The sequence below is a fragment of the Equus asinus genome, chromosome 25 (genome assembly GCF_041296235.1).
Source record: "Equus asinus isolate D_3611 breed Donkey chromosome 25, EquAss-T2T_v2, whole genome shotgun sequence".
NCBI classification, from domain to species: domain Eukaryota; kingdom Metazoa; phylum Chordata; class Mammalia; order Perissodactyla; family Equidae; genus Equus; species Equus asinus.
In genome coordinates, this window is record NC_091814.1 from 18,174,969 (window position 1) to 18,195,149 (window position 20,181).

The 20,181-nt window shown below is 49.1% G+C and overlaps 1 protein-coding gene across 5 annotated transcripts in view; it reads right to left on the reverse strand.

Moving 5' to 3' along the window:
* Positions 1–20,013, reverse strand: part of IQGAP3 (IQ motif containing GTPase activating protein 3) — a 39,746-nt gene extending 19,733 nt beyond the window's left edge. The window contains exons 1-16 of one of the 5 annotated variants that reach the window (XM_070497376.1): positions 19,775–20,013; positions 17,441–17,528; positions 12,810–12,966; positions 12,096–12,173; positions 10,739–10,815; positions 9,927–9,994; positions 9,724–9,837; positions 9,300–9,478; positions 8,750–8,837; positions 8,013–8,176; positions 7,399–7,486; positions 5,585–5,748; positions 3,944–4,101; positions 2,389–2,510; positions 2,125–2,288; positions 847–937 (exon numbers count right to left, since the gene is read on the reverse strand). In XM_070497376.1, coding sequence (XP_070353477.1) covers positions 847–937; positions 2,125–2,288; positions 2,389–2,510; positions 3,944–4,101; positions 5,585–5,748; positions 7,399–7,486; positions 8,013–8,176; positions 8,750–8,837; positions 9,300–9,478; positions 9,724–9,837; positions 9,927–9,994; positions 10,739–10,815; positions 12,096–12,173; positions 12,810–12,966; positions 17,441–17,528; positions 19,775–19,811 — 1,837 coding nt within the window. In that variant the 5' untranslated portion in view covers positions 19,812–20,013. Of the gene's footprint in view, positions 1–846; positions 938–2,124; positions 2,289–2,388; positions 2,511–3,943; positions 4,102–5,584; positions 5,749–7,398; positions 7,487–8,012; positions 8,177–8,749; positions 8,838–9,299; positions 9,479–9,723; positions 9,838–9,926; positions 9,995–10,738; positions 10,816–12,095; positions 12,174–12,809; positions 12,967–17,440; positions 17,529–18,890; positions 19,021–19,774 lie in introns of those variants that run through there. The other 4 variants (XM_070497374.1, XM_014836966.3, XM_014836965.3 and 1 more) reach the window with 4 other exon arrangements.
* Positions 20,014–20,181: the final 168 nt, after the last annotated feature.

Below are 20,181 nucleotides of genomic sequence, written 5' to 3' on the forward strand. Positions count from 1 at the left end.
TGTCCTGTCCACGGGGGAGAGATTCAGAGGAGGACACAAAAACACCCCGTCTGATACAGGGGACAGGGAACATCCCAGGATGGAGGCAGACACAGATGAAAAGAAGCAGCACACAGCTGTGCTTGGAGGAAAAGGTAGCAGTCATGGAAGGCTTCCTGGAAGGAGGCAGCATGGGGCAGGGCTAGGGCTTGGTAAAAGGAAAGTCAGCTCGGACAGAAGCTCAAAGGCAGGCTGTGGGCAGAGAACCTCAGGACAGCTACTTAGGAGGAGAATAAAGTCGAAGAAGTGGGAGTGGTTGATGCAATACCTGCCTTCCAGGCACTCACTGACAGACAGATGGACAGAGGGCCTCCAAGCACTGAGAACTAACACCATCAGCACCCCACACCAGAACACCAGCGTCTCTTTGCACTGATCCTGCCTGCTTTTTCTCAAAGCCAACCCCTCTTCTCCACCCTTAAGACTAAAGATTCTCTAGCCAGGGCTGATCGTGGGAACCCAAACTCAAGCTACCAGCAGAAAATGGGATGGATTTTTGGCCACCACCTGACTTCACAGGCTCACATTGTAGGGCAAAGCGACCACAGGAAGGCACAGAAGGAGGCAGCGGATGGACTATCGGCTCTCAACTCCTGAGGATTTCCTGCCCAGCTGACTGCTGGGAAATCCATCCTATGGTCCAAGCAGCAACCCTCCTATTCTGACTCTGGCCCACCTCCCCACCGAGGGTGAAAGGGAGAGGGAGGTGACTGGGGAGGCTACTTGATCATCTGGGCTCTTGCTGAGCCCACATCGCCTTCCCTCCCTTCCACTCCTGCAGCTACCCCACCTCCCCGGCCCATTTACTTCTCTGAGCTGTGTTTGTGTCCTGATTGGCTCTAACCACTTCCTGGCGGATTTCTTCCAGCCACAGCACAGCTCCAGGATCCCCTGTCACCTGATAAATTGAGGAGACGGGAAAAGATGAGAGCCCAGGGAGGTCTCCCCAGGCTCCCAGGCCTGTTGGAACCAACCTGCAGCACTCGGTATCCCCCAGCTTCTCAACAGCTCACTTCCTGCCCTCGCGCCTCAGCCACGTCCAGGGGGAGCCCACGCTGCAGGCTCCACCTCCCTGCCCCTGCTCCCCATTCCCCTCTGCCACCGTTCACACCTTCTCAGGCTGATCCTGACCCTGACCGCCACTTTCTCCTTCCCATTCCCACTCAGCACTCCTCTCCCACACAAGGTGACGGGCAGATTACGTGCAACCACAGGTCAAGTGAGCCTGTGCCTGCCAAATTGTCAGGCTTGTTCCCTCCCTGGCCTCACCCAACCCCAACCTAGACTCTTCTCCTTCCCAACTCTGCTCATTAACAGAGTGGACTTTCTAAACTAGCATTTGAATAAGCACTATGTGCCAGGCAGTGTTCTAAAGCACTTTGCCATGAACATTAATAAGGCACATAGAACAATGTCTGACACGGAGTGAGGACTCAACCAACGTTAGCTGGTTCTACTGTCATATCATCTCACTTAAACCCCACAACTCTGAGATAAGTTCACTACTATCACAAATTTGTAGGTGAGGGGACTGAGGCAGAGGGGGTAAGTAACATGTGCAGGGTCAGCCTGCCAGGATGCAAACTCAAGTAGTCTGGGTCAGGAGTTTTAGCCCTCAACTGCTCTCTAAACGGCCACATACTCAGGGAATTACAGGCCAAACCCTGCCGCCTTCTTCAACTCATCCGATTTTCACCCCCATTGCAGGAGGTAGGTAGGACCAGGGCATGTAGTGTTCTACGGGTGAATAAGCAGAGCTCAGAGACATTAGGGATTTGCTAGGAGTCACATGGTCACTAAGTGTCACAGCAGAAAATCCAACCCAAGTTCTCTGGCTCCCAGGCCTGTGCTCTTCCCATGCACAAGGCCCCCAACATTCTCTCTGTGCTGCCAACTAAGCTCTGTCCAGTGCTGGCAATGGGAGCTACCTTCCCCCATCAGACCGGAACCCCTCCTGATACACACCCCGAGAAGGGACTGTGTCCATTCCACAGGGGCTTTCCCACGGTGCATACTGGGCACAGCTCTACCCACAGGGGATGTTCTTCCCGCTCCGGTGACCAACCCAGCCCACCCGAACCTCACCTGGGCCTTCTGCCTTTTGGCTGCCACAAGGAGGAGATGGTACCGAGGGGCGACAGGAAGGCTGACATTGTCCAGGCCAGCCGCTGGAAGCAGCAGGGCAGACAGGGTCTTCTCAGGGCTGCCCTGGTCCAGGGCCTCGTTGATGAGGCTGAGCGCAAGGACTTCTGGGGAAGAGAGATCTAGGTAGGCAGAGCCCCAGACTTATGGCTAAGGGATGGGCTGCCTGTGTTGGGCCGTTTTCTCCCAGCCCCAGACTCCACTCACGATCAGTCTCTTCCTGGACCTGGGCGTTGACCTGGCTCACAGTGGCCTGCAGGTCATTCCAGCTCAGGAAGGTCCCATCCACTCCACGCACCTGTCGCAGCTTCACCAGAGCATCAAAGTAACTGGCAGCAGGGTGAGAGAGAGAGCAGTGAGCAGCGCGTGTATCATCAGCCAGAAGTCAGGGGAAAGTTTTGAACTACCCTCCTCACTCAGCCGCCAGGACATCACATTCTGCTGGCTCTCTTCTCACCACACAGGTTGTTCTTTCTAAGCCACCTGTGCTGGTTCCTCCCTGACCTCTAAACATCAGAGCATCCCAAGGCTCAGTCTTCAGACCTCTTCTCTCTCCATATTCTTATCCTAGGTGATCTCACCTATCCTCACGGCTTTAAACACAATATTCTAAGGACTCCCCAAAGCACACCTCTAGCCCATTCATCAGTCCCAGCTGCCTCCTGGGCATCTCCACGGAAATGCCTACTGAGCCACTCAAACCCCACGTGCTCCCGATCCCCCCCAATTCCCCCTAGCTCTTTCCTATCTTTCCCATCTTGGTAAATAGTCATTCCAACCTCTCAGGCCAAAAATCTTGGAGTCAGAGCCTACTCTACCCTCTCTCACACCCATGTCCACTATATAACCAAATCCTGTCAGTTCAGCTTTCACAACATATCTGAAATCTGACTCCTTTTCTCTACCTCCACTGCTACCGCCCTAGGCCAGGCCTGGATTCCTCCCACAAGCGTCTAACAAGGCCTCCCTGTTTCTCCCCTTCTAACCCTGTAGTTGATTCTCAGCACAGCAGCCAGAGTGATGCCGCTAACAGTGGGTGAGATCATCTCCCTGTCCGCTCAGAACCCTCCCGCGGCTTGCTTCCTCGCTCAGAGTGAAAGCCAGAGGCCTGCATGGTCTGGCCTCTGCTTCTTCATCTCCTGCTGTTCCCCCTTCCTTGCTCTGCTCCACCACACTGGCTTCCTGGCGTTCTTTGGACACACCAAACATGCTTCTTTCTCAGGGCCTGTGCCCTAGCCAGCCTCGTGGCATCACTTCTGCCCTTTAGGTCTCTCAAAATGACCCCTTACAAAGAGGACTTCCATTACCATACTCTGTAAAATACACAAACCGCCCCACCACGTCCCCACCTTCTAACCCCTCTGCCCTGTTTTACTTTTCGCCAGAGCTCTTCTTCTCCTCTAATCATCTGACATGTTTGTTCTTTGTCTGTCTCCCTCTACTAGCATGTGAGTTTGATGAGAGCAAGAACTTTGTTTTGTTCAGTGTCATTTCCTAGCACCCAGAACAGTATCTGACATGAGTGGGTACTCAAACCTTCACGATGAAAGGATGAACAAATGGAGGAAAGGGGCATGAGCGTGAACTCACCCACTCCCAGGAGGAAACACAGGCCAAGGTGCTGCAAACAGACGCAGAGGGTGGGCCTGGGCCCCAGAACAGGGCATCACGCAGAAGGCTAATCTCCAAGCAGGAGAATTCAGGGTGTTGGTAACATTCCCCACATCCCTTCACTCTCAACATGTGGGTAAACCTTTCTCACCGCTGAGCATTCTCTCCTTCCACCTCGGCCAGGCCTGTGGCAGGGTTCACCAGATTGCTCCAGAAGCCGCTGGCATCCCTGGCCTCCAGGGCCTGGTTAATCAGGACCACAGCTGAGAGCATCTCCACGGCCACGAAGAGCTCCTCCTGGCCAAGCTCCTACAACAGAGGGGAGAGCTGGTTCCCAAGTGGGCTGGTAAAGGGTCTGGGGGCCTACCTGCCATCCTGTCCCCAAGACTTTCCTACATCCCAGAGTCTCTATCCCAAAACCCCAATGGCCTGATTCATTCACTAACAGTTAATCATCTTAATACTCAAGAATGCTTACTATATGCTCAATGTGTAAGTACTTCACACACATTATCATTTAATTTGTATAACAAGCCAGTGAGGTAGGTATCATTAATATCCTCATTTCACAGATAAGCCCATAGTCAAGTAATGTACGTTAAACCAAGCTGCCTGATTCCAGAGCCCACACTCAACCAGTGAGCTCTCCCAGCTCCCTTCTGGCCCCTCCCACTCATCAAGAACTGCACCACCCCGGCACTCAGAGAGGAAGATCAAGTGGGCAGGGCACCTGCACGCTGCACCACACATCCGAGGCCCTGGCCCCTCTTCCCTGCCCAGGCTTCTCCTCTCCAAACATCTGCTTATGCTATTCCCTCTGTCTAGAGCACCCTTCCTGTCCTCTACAAACAGAGTGTTGTGAATACTAGCAATAATAGCAGCTAAAACGTACACGCCAGGCTGGTTTCAAAGCACATATGTTAACTTGTTTAATCCTTACAACGATCCTATAAGATAGATAGATTATTGTCTCATTTTACACGTGAACTGAGGGGCAGAGAAGGTAAATAACTTGCCCAAGCTCGCACAGCTGAGAAGGAGCATAGCCAGAGTTTAACCCAGGCAGTGTGGCTCTAAAGTCCACAGCCTCAGTCACTGTGCTTTACTCTTAGCACTCATTGTCTGCTCCCTTGTACCATAGACTCCTGTGTTGAGACTGAGCCCTTCCTGAGGGCTGTGCCTGGAGTCGATGCTCTATCAACGCCTGCTGTGGGTATGATTCTCTACCGAGTCTCCTCTCTTCCAGGAAGCCTTACCCCAGCTCTGCTCCACCCATTTCCCTGTTGGGAAGTCATCTTCCACTTACATCATCTACTCTTCCCTCCCTGTCTCTGTCTGGACCCTCAGGTATATTCTAACTCCTCCACCAGACTAGGAAGTCCCTAAGGGAGGGCCCGATCACCTCACAGTCAGAGAAGCTGAAGGACGGGGATGGGATAGCAGAGTGGTTTAGAAGTATGGGCCTCAAGAGCATTCACCCTGCACTGCCAGTTACAGCTGAGTTGGATGAGTTACTTAACCTCTGCACCTCAGTTTCCTCATCTCTAAAGTGGAAATACTACTACTCACTTTATGGGGCTCTTCTCAGGATTAAATGAGCTAGTAAAGCAGTGTTTGCTCAAGGGTATTGGCTATTATAATATGCTCAGGGTGGCAAGGACGGTAGCCCTCTTCGCTCCCCTAATCTCTTGCCAGCATCTAGGAGTACCCTCAGAGGGTGCTCTGGACTGACTGCCCTGATCCTCCAGCTGCTCAGGAACCCAAGAGCTAGACCGTCATTTCTGGGGCTTACCCCCTGCTGCTGCCGCTGGAGCACTGCCAGCTCCTGCTGGTACACAGCCGAAGCAAAGGGGTACACTGGAGGCAGCTGGGCTTCGGGACACATCAGCTCCTTCACAGTGTCAGCTGCCACTCCCCTCTGGATGGCTCTGTTGATCCTCTGCACGGCCTGGAGCACTGCAGGGGAGGAGGGAAAGGGGCTGCATGGGCTGGGCATTCAGTGCCATTTCTTCTCTCCTGGCCAACTAGGCTCTGCTAGGGATCTCTGAGGGGAAAAGGCTTTGTAACTGCTCTTGAAAACTACTCTGCTGGGTTCAAATGCATTTCTAAATGTTCAGGAGGAAAAGGGGCTGGGTCACTTTAAGAAGAGGCTCTGGAAGAAGCGATTTGTCAGGCCCAGAAGTTGAGCAGCTCAGCAGGTAACACGGAGGGGCTGTCATGGCAGAAGTGAGTTCCTGAGGTGGGGAGCACAAGATTGACAGGAGGCTATGGAGCGTAACTAAGATGAGGTTAGTCAAGGGGCTCCAGGGACCAAATCTTGACGACAGTGCAGAGGAATAAGGAACCAGCTCCGAGGGGGAGCCATTTGGGTTGCAGAGGGAAGGAGTAAGCTAAAAAGGGGCAAGGGTGCATCACTGTAGTTTTAGCTTTCAAACGCTGGGGCTTATAAAATGCCAAGCAGATATGGCCTTAGCATCAAGGAGCGCACTAATACTGGGGAGAAATAAGGATACAAAGAGACTTACAGTGCATTGCTGTCAATGCCACATTAGAGGTACTGCCCCTCCCCCCACATGCTATGGCAGTGCCGGGAGGAGGGATTCTGGGGGAGAGAGTAGGAGGACTTCCCAGAGGAGGACGCATCTGAGGCAGCTCTGGAGGAGGTTTTCACCTGCTTTCAACAGGTGAAAATGTGGGAGAAATGTAATCCAGAGGCCTGGAAGTGTGAAAGGCTGGGGCCAAGCAAGGAAGAACAGGTTATCTAGCTCAGCTGGGCTGGGTGGAATGTGAAGAGAAGGGATGGGGATGACTCAAAAGGTCTTATCTGCCACACTGAGGAGATTAAAGTCTAGGATACAAAATGAAAGAACCCACAAAGGTCTGAAGAAGCTCAATAGCGAAGATCAGACCAGATCTGTGCTTGAGAGATTACTCTGTCAACAGGAATGAACTGAGATAAGCAAGGAGTTAGCCAGGATTGGCTGGGGGTTGTTCGAGCTAGCATCTGAGAGCTCTGTTAGACAAAGGGGAATGGTTAGGGCACAACCTCAAAACCCGACAGCAAGTCAAGATGGAGTCAAGCACCTGTCACAGGTCTAGTGTCACAGGCTGCTGCGTGGCACCTCAGCACTCTAATTCTCCTCCCTCCTGCTATCCAGGTTGGTCCCCTTGGAGGGAGACAATCACTAACGCACATTCTTTTAATAAAGAATTGTATTTATATATAATGTTTTTAAGGAAAACTGAGTTGGATCATGAGTTTCTCTCTTATCTGGGAAATCACATTTCAGAAACCAAAGGAACTCAAGGTTGAAACTGTCAAAATACAGAGTAAGGCTAAGGGCTAGAAGGAAACTGCCTGTTCCAGGAGTCCAGCTCAGTGCAGTCATGGCCGTCATTATCTCTAAGGCCTTAATGAACTTATCTGTAGTGTCCCTGCAGGCAGCCAGGAATAGGGCACATGAGATGAGGGGAGAAGTCCCTTGCCAGGCTGGAAAATTGGGCAGCAGTTTGCATTGTCCTACACGGAGGCCAGCAAAGGGGTTAGATGCTCTTCCAAGAGCCAGCGATACACCTAGGCCAGGCCTCAGCCTGATGATGACTTACTGGCTTGTTCCTGATCACCCTTCATGTTGGCTGCAGCCACACCAGCTTGGACCTCCTCCTTTTCCAGAAGCTCTACCAGGCCCAGCTCCTGGAAGAGGGAGGAGATGCAGTAGAAGAAAGTCCTCCTGGGGCCATGAACATGCTTTAGGAGCTGCCAGCATGAGCTCTCAGGTCCACCTGGTCACCCACCTTCAATCGCGCCTCTCCCCTTTAGGCAGACCAGCCAGGCCCACCCGTCCCCATTAACCCATCTCTAACTTCTGGCTCTTTATTACCCAGCAAACATCTGAAATAACAACAGAAGCAGCACAAATATAAATAGTATCAGGGAAAGAGTCAACAGTATTGAAAATAAGATTGCTGAGTTGAGGACCCAATTCAGCAGTAGGGGAGCATATCACTGCCTATTGGTCTGCCCCTGGGTCCCCCTGGTCAGTCTGAGAGAGACTCAAAGGCAGAAGCTGATCAGTCTACTCCATTAGGCTTTGGGGTGATTTAACCATGTAAACATGGCACTTATTGAATATAAAGAATTGACAGTGGTGACGCCTAAGAGGCCCTCCCCCATCCTACAGTCAGAGAGAGGAGGCTGCAGGTGATAGACAGAGCCCAACCTGTGCTTTCTGCTCTCTGTCTGAGCTCAGCTGGTCCAGGTACCAATCAGCAAAGTCTCTCCTCACTCCTCGCAGGGCCAGCGCAGGGTCTCGAAGAGCCTCAAGCAAGGCCTCAGGGCTCTGTCTCTCCAGGGCATCATCAACAACTTCAAGAGCCCCATGGACTGAAAAAGACCAAGTTTCCATAAAGGATGGTGTGAGAAAGCCCACCCCTCACCATCCCCAGCCCAGCCCTAGGAGTCTGCCCTCTTCCTGCCTGCCCAGAGTTACCCCCACCTCTGCCCTCTAGGTTCCTGGGGCCTAATTGGACCCGCCCAAATTCTTTAGCATAATCCTCCCAGCTTTCCCATCTCACCACCCGAGACTCTGAGGATATCCTGACTCAAAGAGGCAGATGCCCATCCATCCTGAGCCTTCAAGCAGCCCCTCCTGCTCTGCTCGCCCCCTCTCCTATCCATCCTCCATCGTCCTTGAAGGACCCCAGTTCAACTGCCCGCAGCACCAAGATCTGTTTGATCTCCATTCAAACAGAAGCCCCCTTGACAGGGACCACTTCTCCAGACACTGATAGCCATAAAACAGAGCACACACTGCCTTGACTCTGATTTTCCCTGAGACGTGGGTTGGCCCAAGTGAGGTCATAGGGCCTTCTGGCCTGAGAGCCTTCCCCAAACCCCCCTGTGTGGCGGCTTACCCTGAGAGCACCCCCAAAGCCCCTCGTGGCCCCTCTCTCTCACCATTGACGTGGTTGACGTTGCCCTGGATCTCAGCTTGAGTGAGGTAGCGGTCATAGATGTCCTGGCTTTCTCCATCATCCTGCAAAGACTGCATTGAGAGGGGAACCTGGGAAAACCAATCCAATCTCCTCCTACTCCTCCCTCCCATCTATTCCTATTTCTTCTTCTGGAGTCCTTCCCAAGGCCAAAGGTCAGTCTGGTTGGAAGGAATCTGAAGAAATCGTGGGGTCCAAGCCCCTGGCACTGAAACAGTTAAGTCAAACAGCAACCTTTGGAATCTCCAGTCCAATCTGATCCAGTTCTACATTCCAGAGTCTCTCTCAGCCCCTCTGAAGATCCATCCCCACAGAACCTCTTCTCCTGTCTTCTCTTCTGAAATCTCATCATTCTCCTGAGTTTCTCTCCTACTTCTCTAAAATGACTGATGAGTTACAATTTCTCTAAGCAACTTTGGAACTTAAGAGACAGGACAGACAGGAGTCCTGGTTTCACTTGAGATTTTCCAGGCCACTCAGATTTTCAGGCCCCGAACTCCAGGGCTCCTCCTTACGCGGTTCCTGGCATTGGCAGCCTTCTCCATCTTGGCCTGGGCCAGCAGCTCCTGGTAGATGGCTGCCAGAGGCTCTCGAAGATTCTCCAGCAGAGCACTGGGATTCTGTAAGGCAGCCAGGGTATCCTCGACTACCCCTCGCTCCACTGCCTCATTGATGGCAAGAACAGCTGCATGGACTGGGAGGGGGCATGGAAACAAGGTCAGGAGGCCGGAACAAACCCCAGACCAGCTGCAGCACAACCAGCTGCAGGCCACTCCGACATCATCCCCTTTTTCCAGCCACAGGGGCCAGGGAAACCAGGTAGCCTGATGGCCCTGCCTGTGGATGAGAGGTAGCCAGAATCCATCCGAGAGTTGTGAGGCTCAGAGTCCTCCCATTCTTGCCGAGCATACTCCTAGCAGGGCAGAGCCCACCCCCTACCTGCAGCCTCATCCACCGAGAGCTCATTGGCCAGGATGCCCCCGATCTTGCTGAAGGCAGGCAGCTGGAGGCCATATTTGGCCAGTTCAGAGGCCATGTTGCTGAGTTCCTCGGCTGCAATGATACCACAGGTGCCCCGCATCAGGCCCAGAACCCCAAGACCCTGCCGGGACTGTGGTAGTTGAGGAAGGAGCTGGGCTTACCTGTGAATTTCACTTTCCCATATAGATCATGTATCTGAGGGGCCAATCCTAGCCGGAAGAGGAAGAGACTGGGAAAAAATGCAAGGCATTGGGGCCTGTTCATTGTGACATGCTGCCCATAATGGGTTTGCAGGAGATACTAGGGGACCTGGAGATGAAGACCACTCAGCACCTGCCCTCAAGTCACCCCGATTCCACAGGGAGAGATGTTATTGTAAGTCAGCCTGAGGCAAGCGCTATAGAAGATAAATAAGATGCTGTGGAAGGTCTGGGGAAATTGGGGGGCTTCACAGAGAAGGGCACATTGCAGTAGCAGGATGGAGACGGAGGGTGGGAAGGGCAGAGCAAGAAGAGACCTGCTGAGCCAAGGCACAGAGGCTTGAAAGGACATGGGAAATGAAGTCAGGAAGAGATGGCATGGTGGACACAGGAACTGGTCAATCACTTTCTGATTTAGCCAACTGGTTGCAGATGGCTGGCTGTGAGTAAGAGCAAACAGCCGTGGCCATTCACACTGAGTGACTGGCATGTGACACTCTTGATGGGTCCTGTTCTGATTCCTTTGTACCCCAGTCACAAGCTGAAGACCCTTCCCTGCCTGCCCTTTTCCTTCACTCGCACAGGTCACATATAAATGTGCCCACAAACATAGACATAAATCCAAACACAACTACAGAACTCTAAGACCCCACTCTCCTGAGAAGTGCTCCCTATGGTCTGCCTCCATCCTTCCTGCTGCAATGTTTGTTGCTGTCAATCGTTGGTTGCCTCCACCTACAGGAACTTGGATGATGAAAGTTTGGGTATCTCACCTGAGTGCATGGATGCAGTAGACCACCCGGGGCATGTTCTTCTTGTCATAGATGTCCGTGGTCTCCGGGAAGAAGGTCTGGAGGGGAAACTGCTGGTTACTGCCATTGGAGACCATTAAGCAGCACCAGATTTGGAGAGAATGGATCTTCATCTCCAACCTGGGGTGTGTGCTCCTTTGTTGTCTGGGGCTTCTAGGTCAGTCTCCCCAACTACTTACAGCCAGCCCGGTATAAAAGAAAGGCACAAGGGATACACACTAAGCCAAGACCCAGCCACAGACACACAGCCCCACATTAACCAAACACTACGCAAAGCTATCAAGGCTATAGGATGCAGGCCATATCCTCCAAGAGAAACAGGCCCCTATTCATCCTATAGACACAGCAAACCTGTGCTCCTCACCTTGGACTCTCAATAGAAAGGTGGCATGCTGGGAAGCTGACCACGCTCCCACAGAGGGCCCAATGAGGCATATATTGCCAAGGACCACAAAGAGGCATGTCATCCCTGTCTCCAAGCCAGAGGTGTCTGATCAGTGGGGCCCTTCTAAGAACCGAGTCATCCCATGTATGGCTTCCCATGCTACCTGGTGACTAGAATGAGGTCTAACCTCAATACCTCTCAGTTACTTTAGATTCATAAGAAAGGACCAAATCTAAAGACTTAAAAGTATTCCAGTCCCACTGAGGACACATGGCCTCCATTGCTCCTGCCTCCCACCAAAGCGTCTTTCTTTACTGCTATTTCCTGGTCTTATAATTCCCTTCTACAGTGAAGAAAAACAAAACAGAAAGAAATTATACATCGTAGAATCCTATATTGTGCCTTAATTTGCATAGTTCTTTACAATTCACAAATGGAATTCACAAAGATCATGTGATCCTCCTGACAACCTTATAAGGTGGACAAGGCCAGGATTACTATGCCCATTTTACATATGAGAAACCAATTGAGATTCAAAGGCTGAGAGGACATGCAGCATGTGTCCTACTGGGGTCTTGGGCCTAGGCTTCCAATCTACCACCTGGGGATGAATTCCACACTATGAAATTCTGGTGGAAAGATAGCTGGCCACTATGACCCCATCTCCTACATTACACAGGGGCCTCACTGCCTAATGGGAACAACGCAAGCTGGGCCAGGGAGCCTTCACCTCCTTTTACCCACAGGGAAGTGGAGGCAGAGACCAAGTAACAGGGCTCAAAGATACACGGTCCCCAAGAACTTAAACTCTTAGATTAAGTTAGTTTAGAAGACACATGGAGATGAGGGCTGAAGGGTCCCAGGGAGATAAAGCATGTCTGGGGGTGCTGGTGAAGAGCAAAGAGGAACCCCAATCTTGAGGCTCAGTGTTACCGAAGGCAGACCGATGTGAGCGATTGCAGACAGCCAAAAGTTGATGTTGTCTGTGTGACGGAAATGCAAGCCAGTTGCCTGAAAGGGAAGGAAAGAGAAGATAACGTTTCCACCATCCTCAGGGTTCCCTAAGGGCAGAGCCCAGACCACAGCTTGGAGATTCAAGGAGCAGGGGGAGCTGGAGGACCCTGCCCTATGGATTTCCCATCCCCCCAGGACAGACACACAGACACAGAAACCACGAGGAATGGATGACCCAGTGGGTCATTTGGAAAGGATGGCACAGGGTGGGAATAACAATTTAGTATTCCTGGAAAACGGGAGTCCAGAGCTGGGAGGGGAAAAAAGGGAGGGTGGGGCTGGCTAGAGCACAGGGAAGGGGCAGCGTGCCCAGGAAATGCTTCCGGGTGGCACAGCCCACAAGCCTCTGAGTGTAGACTGTGGGTAGACAAGTCTGCCTGGAGGTTCTCATATCAGGGGCATCTCAAAGCCCAGCTAGCAAGTGTCCCTTGCTGATAAAGATGGTACACACTGCCTGGCTGGGAGACACCCATTAATAACTGTTGTCCCTGAGCAATGATTAATAGCATTTCCTTCACCCCCAAAGTGTCCAGCTTTGGACAATAAATTATATGTTCACCCTACCTCACAGCTTTGAGGATCAGGGTTCGTTTGAGAGGAAGAAGGTGGAAAGCAGAAACCGCTATTCCCCACCTGGTACCGCAGCTGCTCCACGTCATAGATCTTCTTCAAGGGAACCACAGAGGGCGCAAAACAGTGGCCCAACTTGGCCAGCAGCACTCCATTCCGGAGGCTCTCCTCTAGCTCCACGGGGGAAGGAAGCTCCTCCTTCAGGCAGGCCTCCATCCAGCTGAAAGCATGAAAGCACCTTCTTGCCCACTCTGGCAGGACAGCAGCTCCTTCTAATCACAGGACCTTCCCTCCCTTTCTCCCCTAAGCAGCCTGACTCTCTCCTACCTCCTGTTCCTGCCCTACGCCCAGCTCCCCTCCCTGGCCTTTACCTGGCTGTTCCCACTTTCTCCCAAGTGGCCCTAAACACCTGGATTGGCCAATCCTCAGCCCCTACCCATCCCAGAAATCCTTCCCTGACAGATCCTGAACCTGCCCATCTTCAGTAAGGCTTAAACAGGCTCTTATCTGTGAAGTGATAGAACTTCTCACTCAGTCTGGTTATGCCTTTGACTGTTGAACCAGACTGAATCTGCTCCCTTCTCTCATTCTGCATGTTCTCTGAGAACCCAGGGACAGAAAAGTCACTTCTGCCTGAACAATCTCCACAGCCCATAACCCAGCTTTGATGACGGTGAGGGTAGTGGGGACCCTCAGAGTTGACGGGAAGGAAGTGGCACAAAGGGACAGAAAGGTCACAGCCCTTGGAATCAGAAGACCTGCTTTCCACACTACCTCCCCCATTTCACCTCTGAGCCTCAGTTACATAATCTGAAAAATGAAGAAACACCCCCTGTACTTCCAGCTTCAGTGGGCAGCTGCCAGGATTAAATGAGCTAACGAATGTGAAAACACTTTGAATATAAATGTAAAGTATATTATTGCTGATGCTTGTATGAGGGAGAGAATAAGAGCTCCTCAGATGGAATGTCCAAACTTCTCCACATACTGGGGGCTATAGGAAAGTAACCATTTTCAAAGAGAGTCAGTCACATCTCACTTCACACCTTCCCTGCCACAGACACCTGATCTCCTGTCTATCACATCCTACCTACTTTTTGGGAAAACATTAAAAATATACTATTGATTAAAGGAAAGAATTAAGGATTTATCCTGACTTTGGAGCCAATATCCATTTACAGAAAATATGGGGTAAAGAGGAAGAAGTTGAACGACACAGGAAGCAAACAGACAGAGCCAGAAGGGAGGATGTTCTACAAGGCAAATGACATGGTTTCTTCAACAAGTCAATGACATAACTGAAAAGGGGAGGCAGGCTGTTCTAGATTAAAGAAGAGTTAAGAGACATAATAACCCAATGTAATACGTGAAGTTTTTTAGATCCTTATTTGAATAAGCCAACTGTAAAAACAGATTACCTTTTAGACAATCAGGAACATTTGAAAATGGCCCTGGGTATTGATTTTCCAAGGATTAATGGATAACTTATTTGGATATTATAATGGCATTGTGGTTATGTAAGCAAATATATATATATATATATATATATATTTTATTGCGGTTACATTGGTTTATAGCATTATATAAATTTCAGGTGTACATTGTTATATATTTCGATTTCTGTGTAGATTACATCACGTTCACCACCCAAAGACTAATTACCATCCATCACCACATATGTGCCTAATCACCCCTTTTGCCTTCCTCCCTCCCTACTTCCGCTCTGATAACCACCAATCCAATCTCTGTTTCTATGTGCGTGTTGTTATTTTTATCTCCTACTTATGAGTGAGAGCATATGGTATTTGACTTTCTTCCTCTGACTTGACTTATTTCACTCAGCATAATACCCTCAAGGTCCATCCATGTTATCACAAATGACCAGATTTCATCACTTCTTATGGCTGAGTAGTATTCCATTGTGTATATATACACCACGTCTTCTTTATCCATTCATCCCTTGATGGGCACCTAGGTTGCTTCCAAGTCTTGGCTATTGGGAATAGTGCTGTGAGGAACATAGGGGTGCACATGTCTTTATACATTCATGTTTTCATGTTCTTTGGATAAATATCCAGCAGTGGAATAGCTGGATCACATGGTGGATCTATTCTTAATTGAGGACTCTCTATACTGCTTTCCATAGCAGCTGCACGAGTTTGCACTCCCACCAGCAGTGTACAAAGGTTCCCTTCTCTCCACATCCTCTGCAACAGTTATTGTTTCCTGTCTTGTTAATTACAGCCATTCTGACAGGAGTGAGGTGATATCTCATTGTAGTTTTGATTTGCATTTCCCTAATAGTTAGTGATGTTGAACATCTTTTCATGTGCCTGTTGGCCATCTGTATATCTTCTTTGGAGAAATGTCTGTTCAGATCTTTTGCCCATTTTTTAATTAGGTTGTTAGTTGTTTTGTTGTTGAGATGTATGAGTTCTTTGTGTATTTTTGATATTAAGCCCTCATCAGATATATGGATTGCAAATATCTTCTCCCAATTGTTAGGTTGTCTTTCTGTCTTGTTGATGGTTTCCTTTTCTGTGCAGCTTTTTAGTTTGATGTAATCCCATTTGTTCATTTTTTCTATTGTTTCCCTTGCTGGGTCAGACATGGTACTTGAAAATATGCTGCTAAGACCAATGTCAAAGAGTGTACTGCCTATGTTTTCTTCTAGAAGTTTCATGGTTTCAGGTCTTGCATTCAAGTCTTTAATCCATTTTGAGTTAATTTTTGTGTATGGTGTAAGATAATGGTTTACTTTCATTCTTTTGCATGTGGCTGTCCAGTTTTCCCAACACCATTTATTGAAGAGACTTTCCTTTCTCCATTGTATGTTTTTGGCTCCCTTGTCGAAAATTAGCTGTCCACAGACGTGTGGGTTTATTTCTGGACTCTCGATTCTATTCTATTGATCTGTGTGTCTGTTTTTGTGCCAGTACCATGCTGTTTTGGTTGCTATAGCTTTGTTGTATATTTTGAAATCAGGGAGTGTGATACCTCCAGCTTTGTTCTTTTTTCCTCAGGATTCCTTTGGCTATTTGGGGTCTTTTGTGGTTCCTCCATATATTTTAGAGATATGTATTGTAGTATGTAGGAGGGTAAAAGGATGTGATATTGTCTTTGTTCACAGATGTCATGATTGTCCGTAGAAAATCTGAAAGAATGTGACCAAAACACTCCTGGAACGAATAAGCGATTATAGCAAGGTTGTAGGATAATATATAGCAAGGTTAATATATATAAGTCAACTGCTTTCCTATTTACCAGCAATGAACAGGTGGAATTTGAAATTAAAAACACAATACCATTTACATTAGCAACCCCAAAAATGAAATACTTAGGTATAAATCTAACAAAATATGTACAAGAGCTATATGAAGAAAACTACAAAACTCTGATGAACAAAATCAAAGAAAAACTAAATAAATGGAGAGATATTCTATACTCATGGATAGGAAGACTTAACATTGTCAAGATGTTAGTTCTTCCCAACTTGAGCTATAGATTCAATGGAACCCCAATCACAATCCCAGCAAGTTATTTTGTGGATATCAATATACTGATTCTAAAGTTTATATGGAAAGGCAAAAGACCTAGAACAGCCAACATGATATCGAAGGAGAAGAAGAAAGTGGGAAGACTAACACTACCTGATTTAGCCACAGTAATCAAGACAGTGTGGTACTGGTGAAAGAAGAGACAAACAGATCAATGGAACAGAAAAGAGAGCTAAGAAATAGACCCACACAAATACAGTCAACTGATTTTCGACAAAGGAGCAAAGGCAATACAATGCAGCAAAGACAGTCTGTTCCACAAATGGTGCTGGAACAACTGGATATCCACATGCCAAAAATGAATCTAGACACAGACCTCACACCTTTCACGAAATCAACTCAAAATGGAGCATCAACGTAAATGTAAAACACAAAACGATCACACTCCTAGAAGATAACATAGGAGAAAACCTAGATGACCTTGGGTATGGCAATGACTTTTCAGATACAACACCAAAAGCACAATCCTTGAAAGAAATAATTGATGAGCTGAATTTCACTAAAATTAAAAATTTCTGTGGTACAAAAGACAATGTCAAGAGACATCTCATTATGCATATTACTAAGTAAAAGAAGTTAATCTGAAATGGCTACATGCTGTATGATTCCAAGTATATGACATTCTGGAAAAGAAAAAACTATGAAGACAGTAAAAAGATGAGTGGTTGCCAGAGGCTGGGGGAGTGGGGTTGGTGAAGCACAGAGGATTTTGGGGGCAGTGAAACTACTCTGATACTATCATGATGAATACACGTCATTATACATTTGTCCAAACCATAGAATGTACAACACCAAGAGTGAACTCTAAGATAAACTATGGGCTTTGGTTGATAACAACATGTCAAAGTAGGTTCATCAATTGTAACAAATGTACCACTCTTGTGGGGGCTGTTGATAATGCAGGAGGCACGCAAGTGTGGGGACAGGGGATTTATGGGAAATCTCTGTAACTTTCTCTTAATTTTGCTATGAACCCAAAACTGCTCTAAAAAAATTAAGTCTTAAAAAAAAGAGGCTATTTCATCTCCCCCTTTCCCACAGAATGGACTCTTGTCCTTTTGCATTTGCTCTGGGGGCAGGCGCCTCGGGTAGGCAGGAGGGAAAGGGGGACAAGAAAGAGGCAGCCCCTCTGCTCACCGCTTAGCTTCTTCCAGCCGGCACAGGTACTGATAGGCAACATTCTGCCGCCTCTGCTCATCCATTTCCTCAGCTGTGAGGCGTTCATCTGAGGAGTGAAGGAGGATAAGGTCAATGAAGGGAGCGTTAGCTAGAGGGCCAGGCCGTAGCATGGAAGCTTCTTCTTAACAGACTTTCTTAGGCAACTCTGCTCAGAAACCGGAAGCATGTCCCATATGTCCGTCCTGCTCTTCCCAGGGCACCCCAGGCTCCAATCTTCTGCTTGCATCCAGTAAAGCTTGTTAAAGGGTGGCCTCTCTACCCTTTAACAGGGGGATCCCTCCTGTATCAGAGGCGTCCCTTCCTTTCCTCTCCAGCCATCTTCCTGACCTCCTCCTCCCCAAATATACTTCATGATCCTTCACTCAGTGACTCTCAGCGGGGATGTCCGGATCCCTCCTTGGCTGAGAATTTAGCTCCTTATTTCATCCCTAATTAGACTCTGAGATTTTCAAGAACTGGGCTTGTGTCATCCTCCTCAGGTACTCTCCCAGAGGCTCAGGTTAACAGAACCAGCTAGGACTCATCATCCAACAGCCATTCATTCATTCAATACCCCCTATATGTCAGGCACTGGGCTAGTGGCCCCCCACTCTCAAGAAATACTGAGATTATTATTAGAAGAGAAAAACATGTAAGTAAAAAACTCCAACCTAAAGTGATAAATGTGACTATAGCCCATGATTAGTCTACGGAAGCAGCAGAGGAAGTAAAGGGCTCTACATATGAGTAGAATCTTAAGGAATGAACAGGAAGGCAGATCAACAGAAGGAACCATGGGACAAAGGCCACTCACTTGGGATTACGAGGAAGGACAGAGAATTTTAAAAGACCACAAAGGTATCTTTACTCTCCTTTTTGTGTAGGTCACCCGAGGAGGAAAATAATCTCCAAGCTAAATAAAACTCAGAAAATACTCTGACTCCCAAACTCAAGAACAGGGAATCCCTTAAATGAGACAGCACTCATATTCTGCCTTAGCCACAGCCTCCCTTTATCATTCTCCTTCCTCCTCTCCTCATCTCTCTTGTCCCCATAGGGAAGACAACACAAAATCAGAGAGGATGAGAGAAAGCCACACACATACACTAAGAAAATAAACTCAGAGGGCTTGAAAGGAGAAACAGCTTACTCAATCTGTCTTTGATTCAGCACTTAACAGCATTCCCATTCTTTATCTTATTTCCTTATATTGCATACCCTGCAATAGGATTTGGGGGAGCGGAAGGGCTTCTTCGAACTGGCAGTTAAGCAAGTTAAAGCGCACATGCACACACACACCCCGCTCCATGTTAAGATTTGAAAGCACTGGCCAATTGCAGGAAATCCATCAGTTCCTCCGAGGGGGTGTACAAGGAATAAGTGTTGGTTGCTAAGCTTGGAAAATAAGCCAGTAAGTGAATGACATCACCTCAGAGTTATGAATTGAAGACTGTGAGAGAAGGGCGGGACTTTGTTCATACACACACAGAGTCTTAAAAAAAAAATCAGTCTCTCTTCTCAGGTCTGGAACTAGCTTTCCTTCAACAGATCAGTAAACGCGGACTTTGCTTTTTGAATCCTAATGGAGAGGAAGGGAAGAGGGTGGAAGAAGGAGCAGATTTTGCCTTTCATTGTGAAGGTCAGATGGAAACCTTTCCGCCTTCCCATCCTTGTGGACCCCAGACTCTCTTTATACAGCAGCGTTTTTGAAAGTGTGCTTCAAGGACTACCTGCATCACAATTACCTGGGGTGACGAAGAAGCACGGCAGCGCTTGTTATAAACCCCCATCCGGACCTACTGGAGCTAAAGCTCAGGAACCTGCATTTTAAACAAGCTCCCTAGGTAATTCCCACACACTAAAATTTGAGAATCACTGTCTCAAAGAGGTATCAAAAACTGAAGGAGCCCCCCTCCCCATCTCTTTAGGCGTCCTGTCCCCTGGCAGCGCTTGACAAGTATGGGTAGCCGTCCTAACTGCTGAATTGTAAGAGGCCATCCAGACTACCTACATTCTCCCAGCTCCAGAGCCTTAGAATTCGGGAATAAGGGAGAAAACTCTTTGTAAGCTTTGAAGCTCAGCACAGAAGTCGCGGGGAGGGGGCTGGGGGGGGGGGGTGCTGTGCGTTTCGCAGCTCACAGCTTTCCTCCGGTCCCGCAGGAGTCCGGAATGCTCCCTCCGCACTGAGCACAGTCCCGCCGCCCTTGCCTGGCAGACCCCGCGCCCAGCCCCCGCCCCAATCCCTCTCTGGACTGTCGAGTCCTCGACCAGGGCACCACTTCTGGACCCCCCTCGGCCTGTTCTGGCACTCACATATCGCCCGGCCCCGGCCCGCTCCTCTTCCCTCCATGTTCCTCCTTCTTCCAGGTTTGAATCTCCCGCCGCTGGGCCACCGCCCCTCACCGTAGCCACAGTTGGACAGACACTTCCGGCCTGTGCCGCAAGGGGAACTGGGATTTGTAGTTCCAGGCTGCAGAGACTCGCCGGCCCGTGGGGAGGAAAAAGGCACCACCCGAGGAGGGAAGGGGCGCTGCCCAACCGACGGTACATTGGGTTGCTGTTCCTCCAGGGCTCCTTTGCTGCTAAACCGTCTTATTTCAAGTAGAGCCTACCCCTGCCCTTGCGTCTATTATTTCAATATCCACGCTCCGCTTCGTATGGTATTCTTGGGTCCCGCTAACTGGGTGGCCTACTTGGTGCTATGCACTAAACTAGGTGGT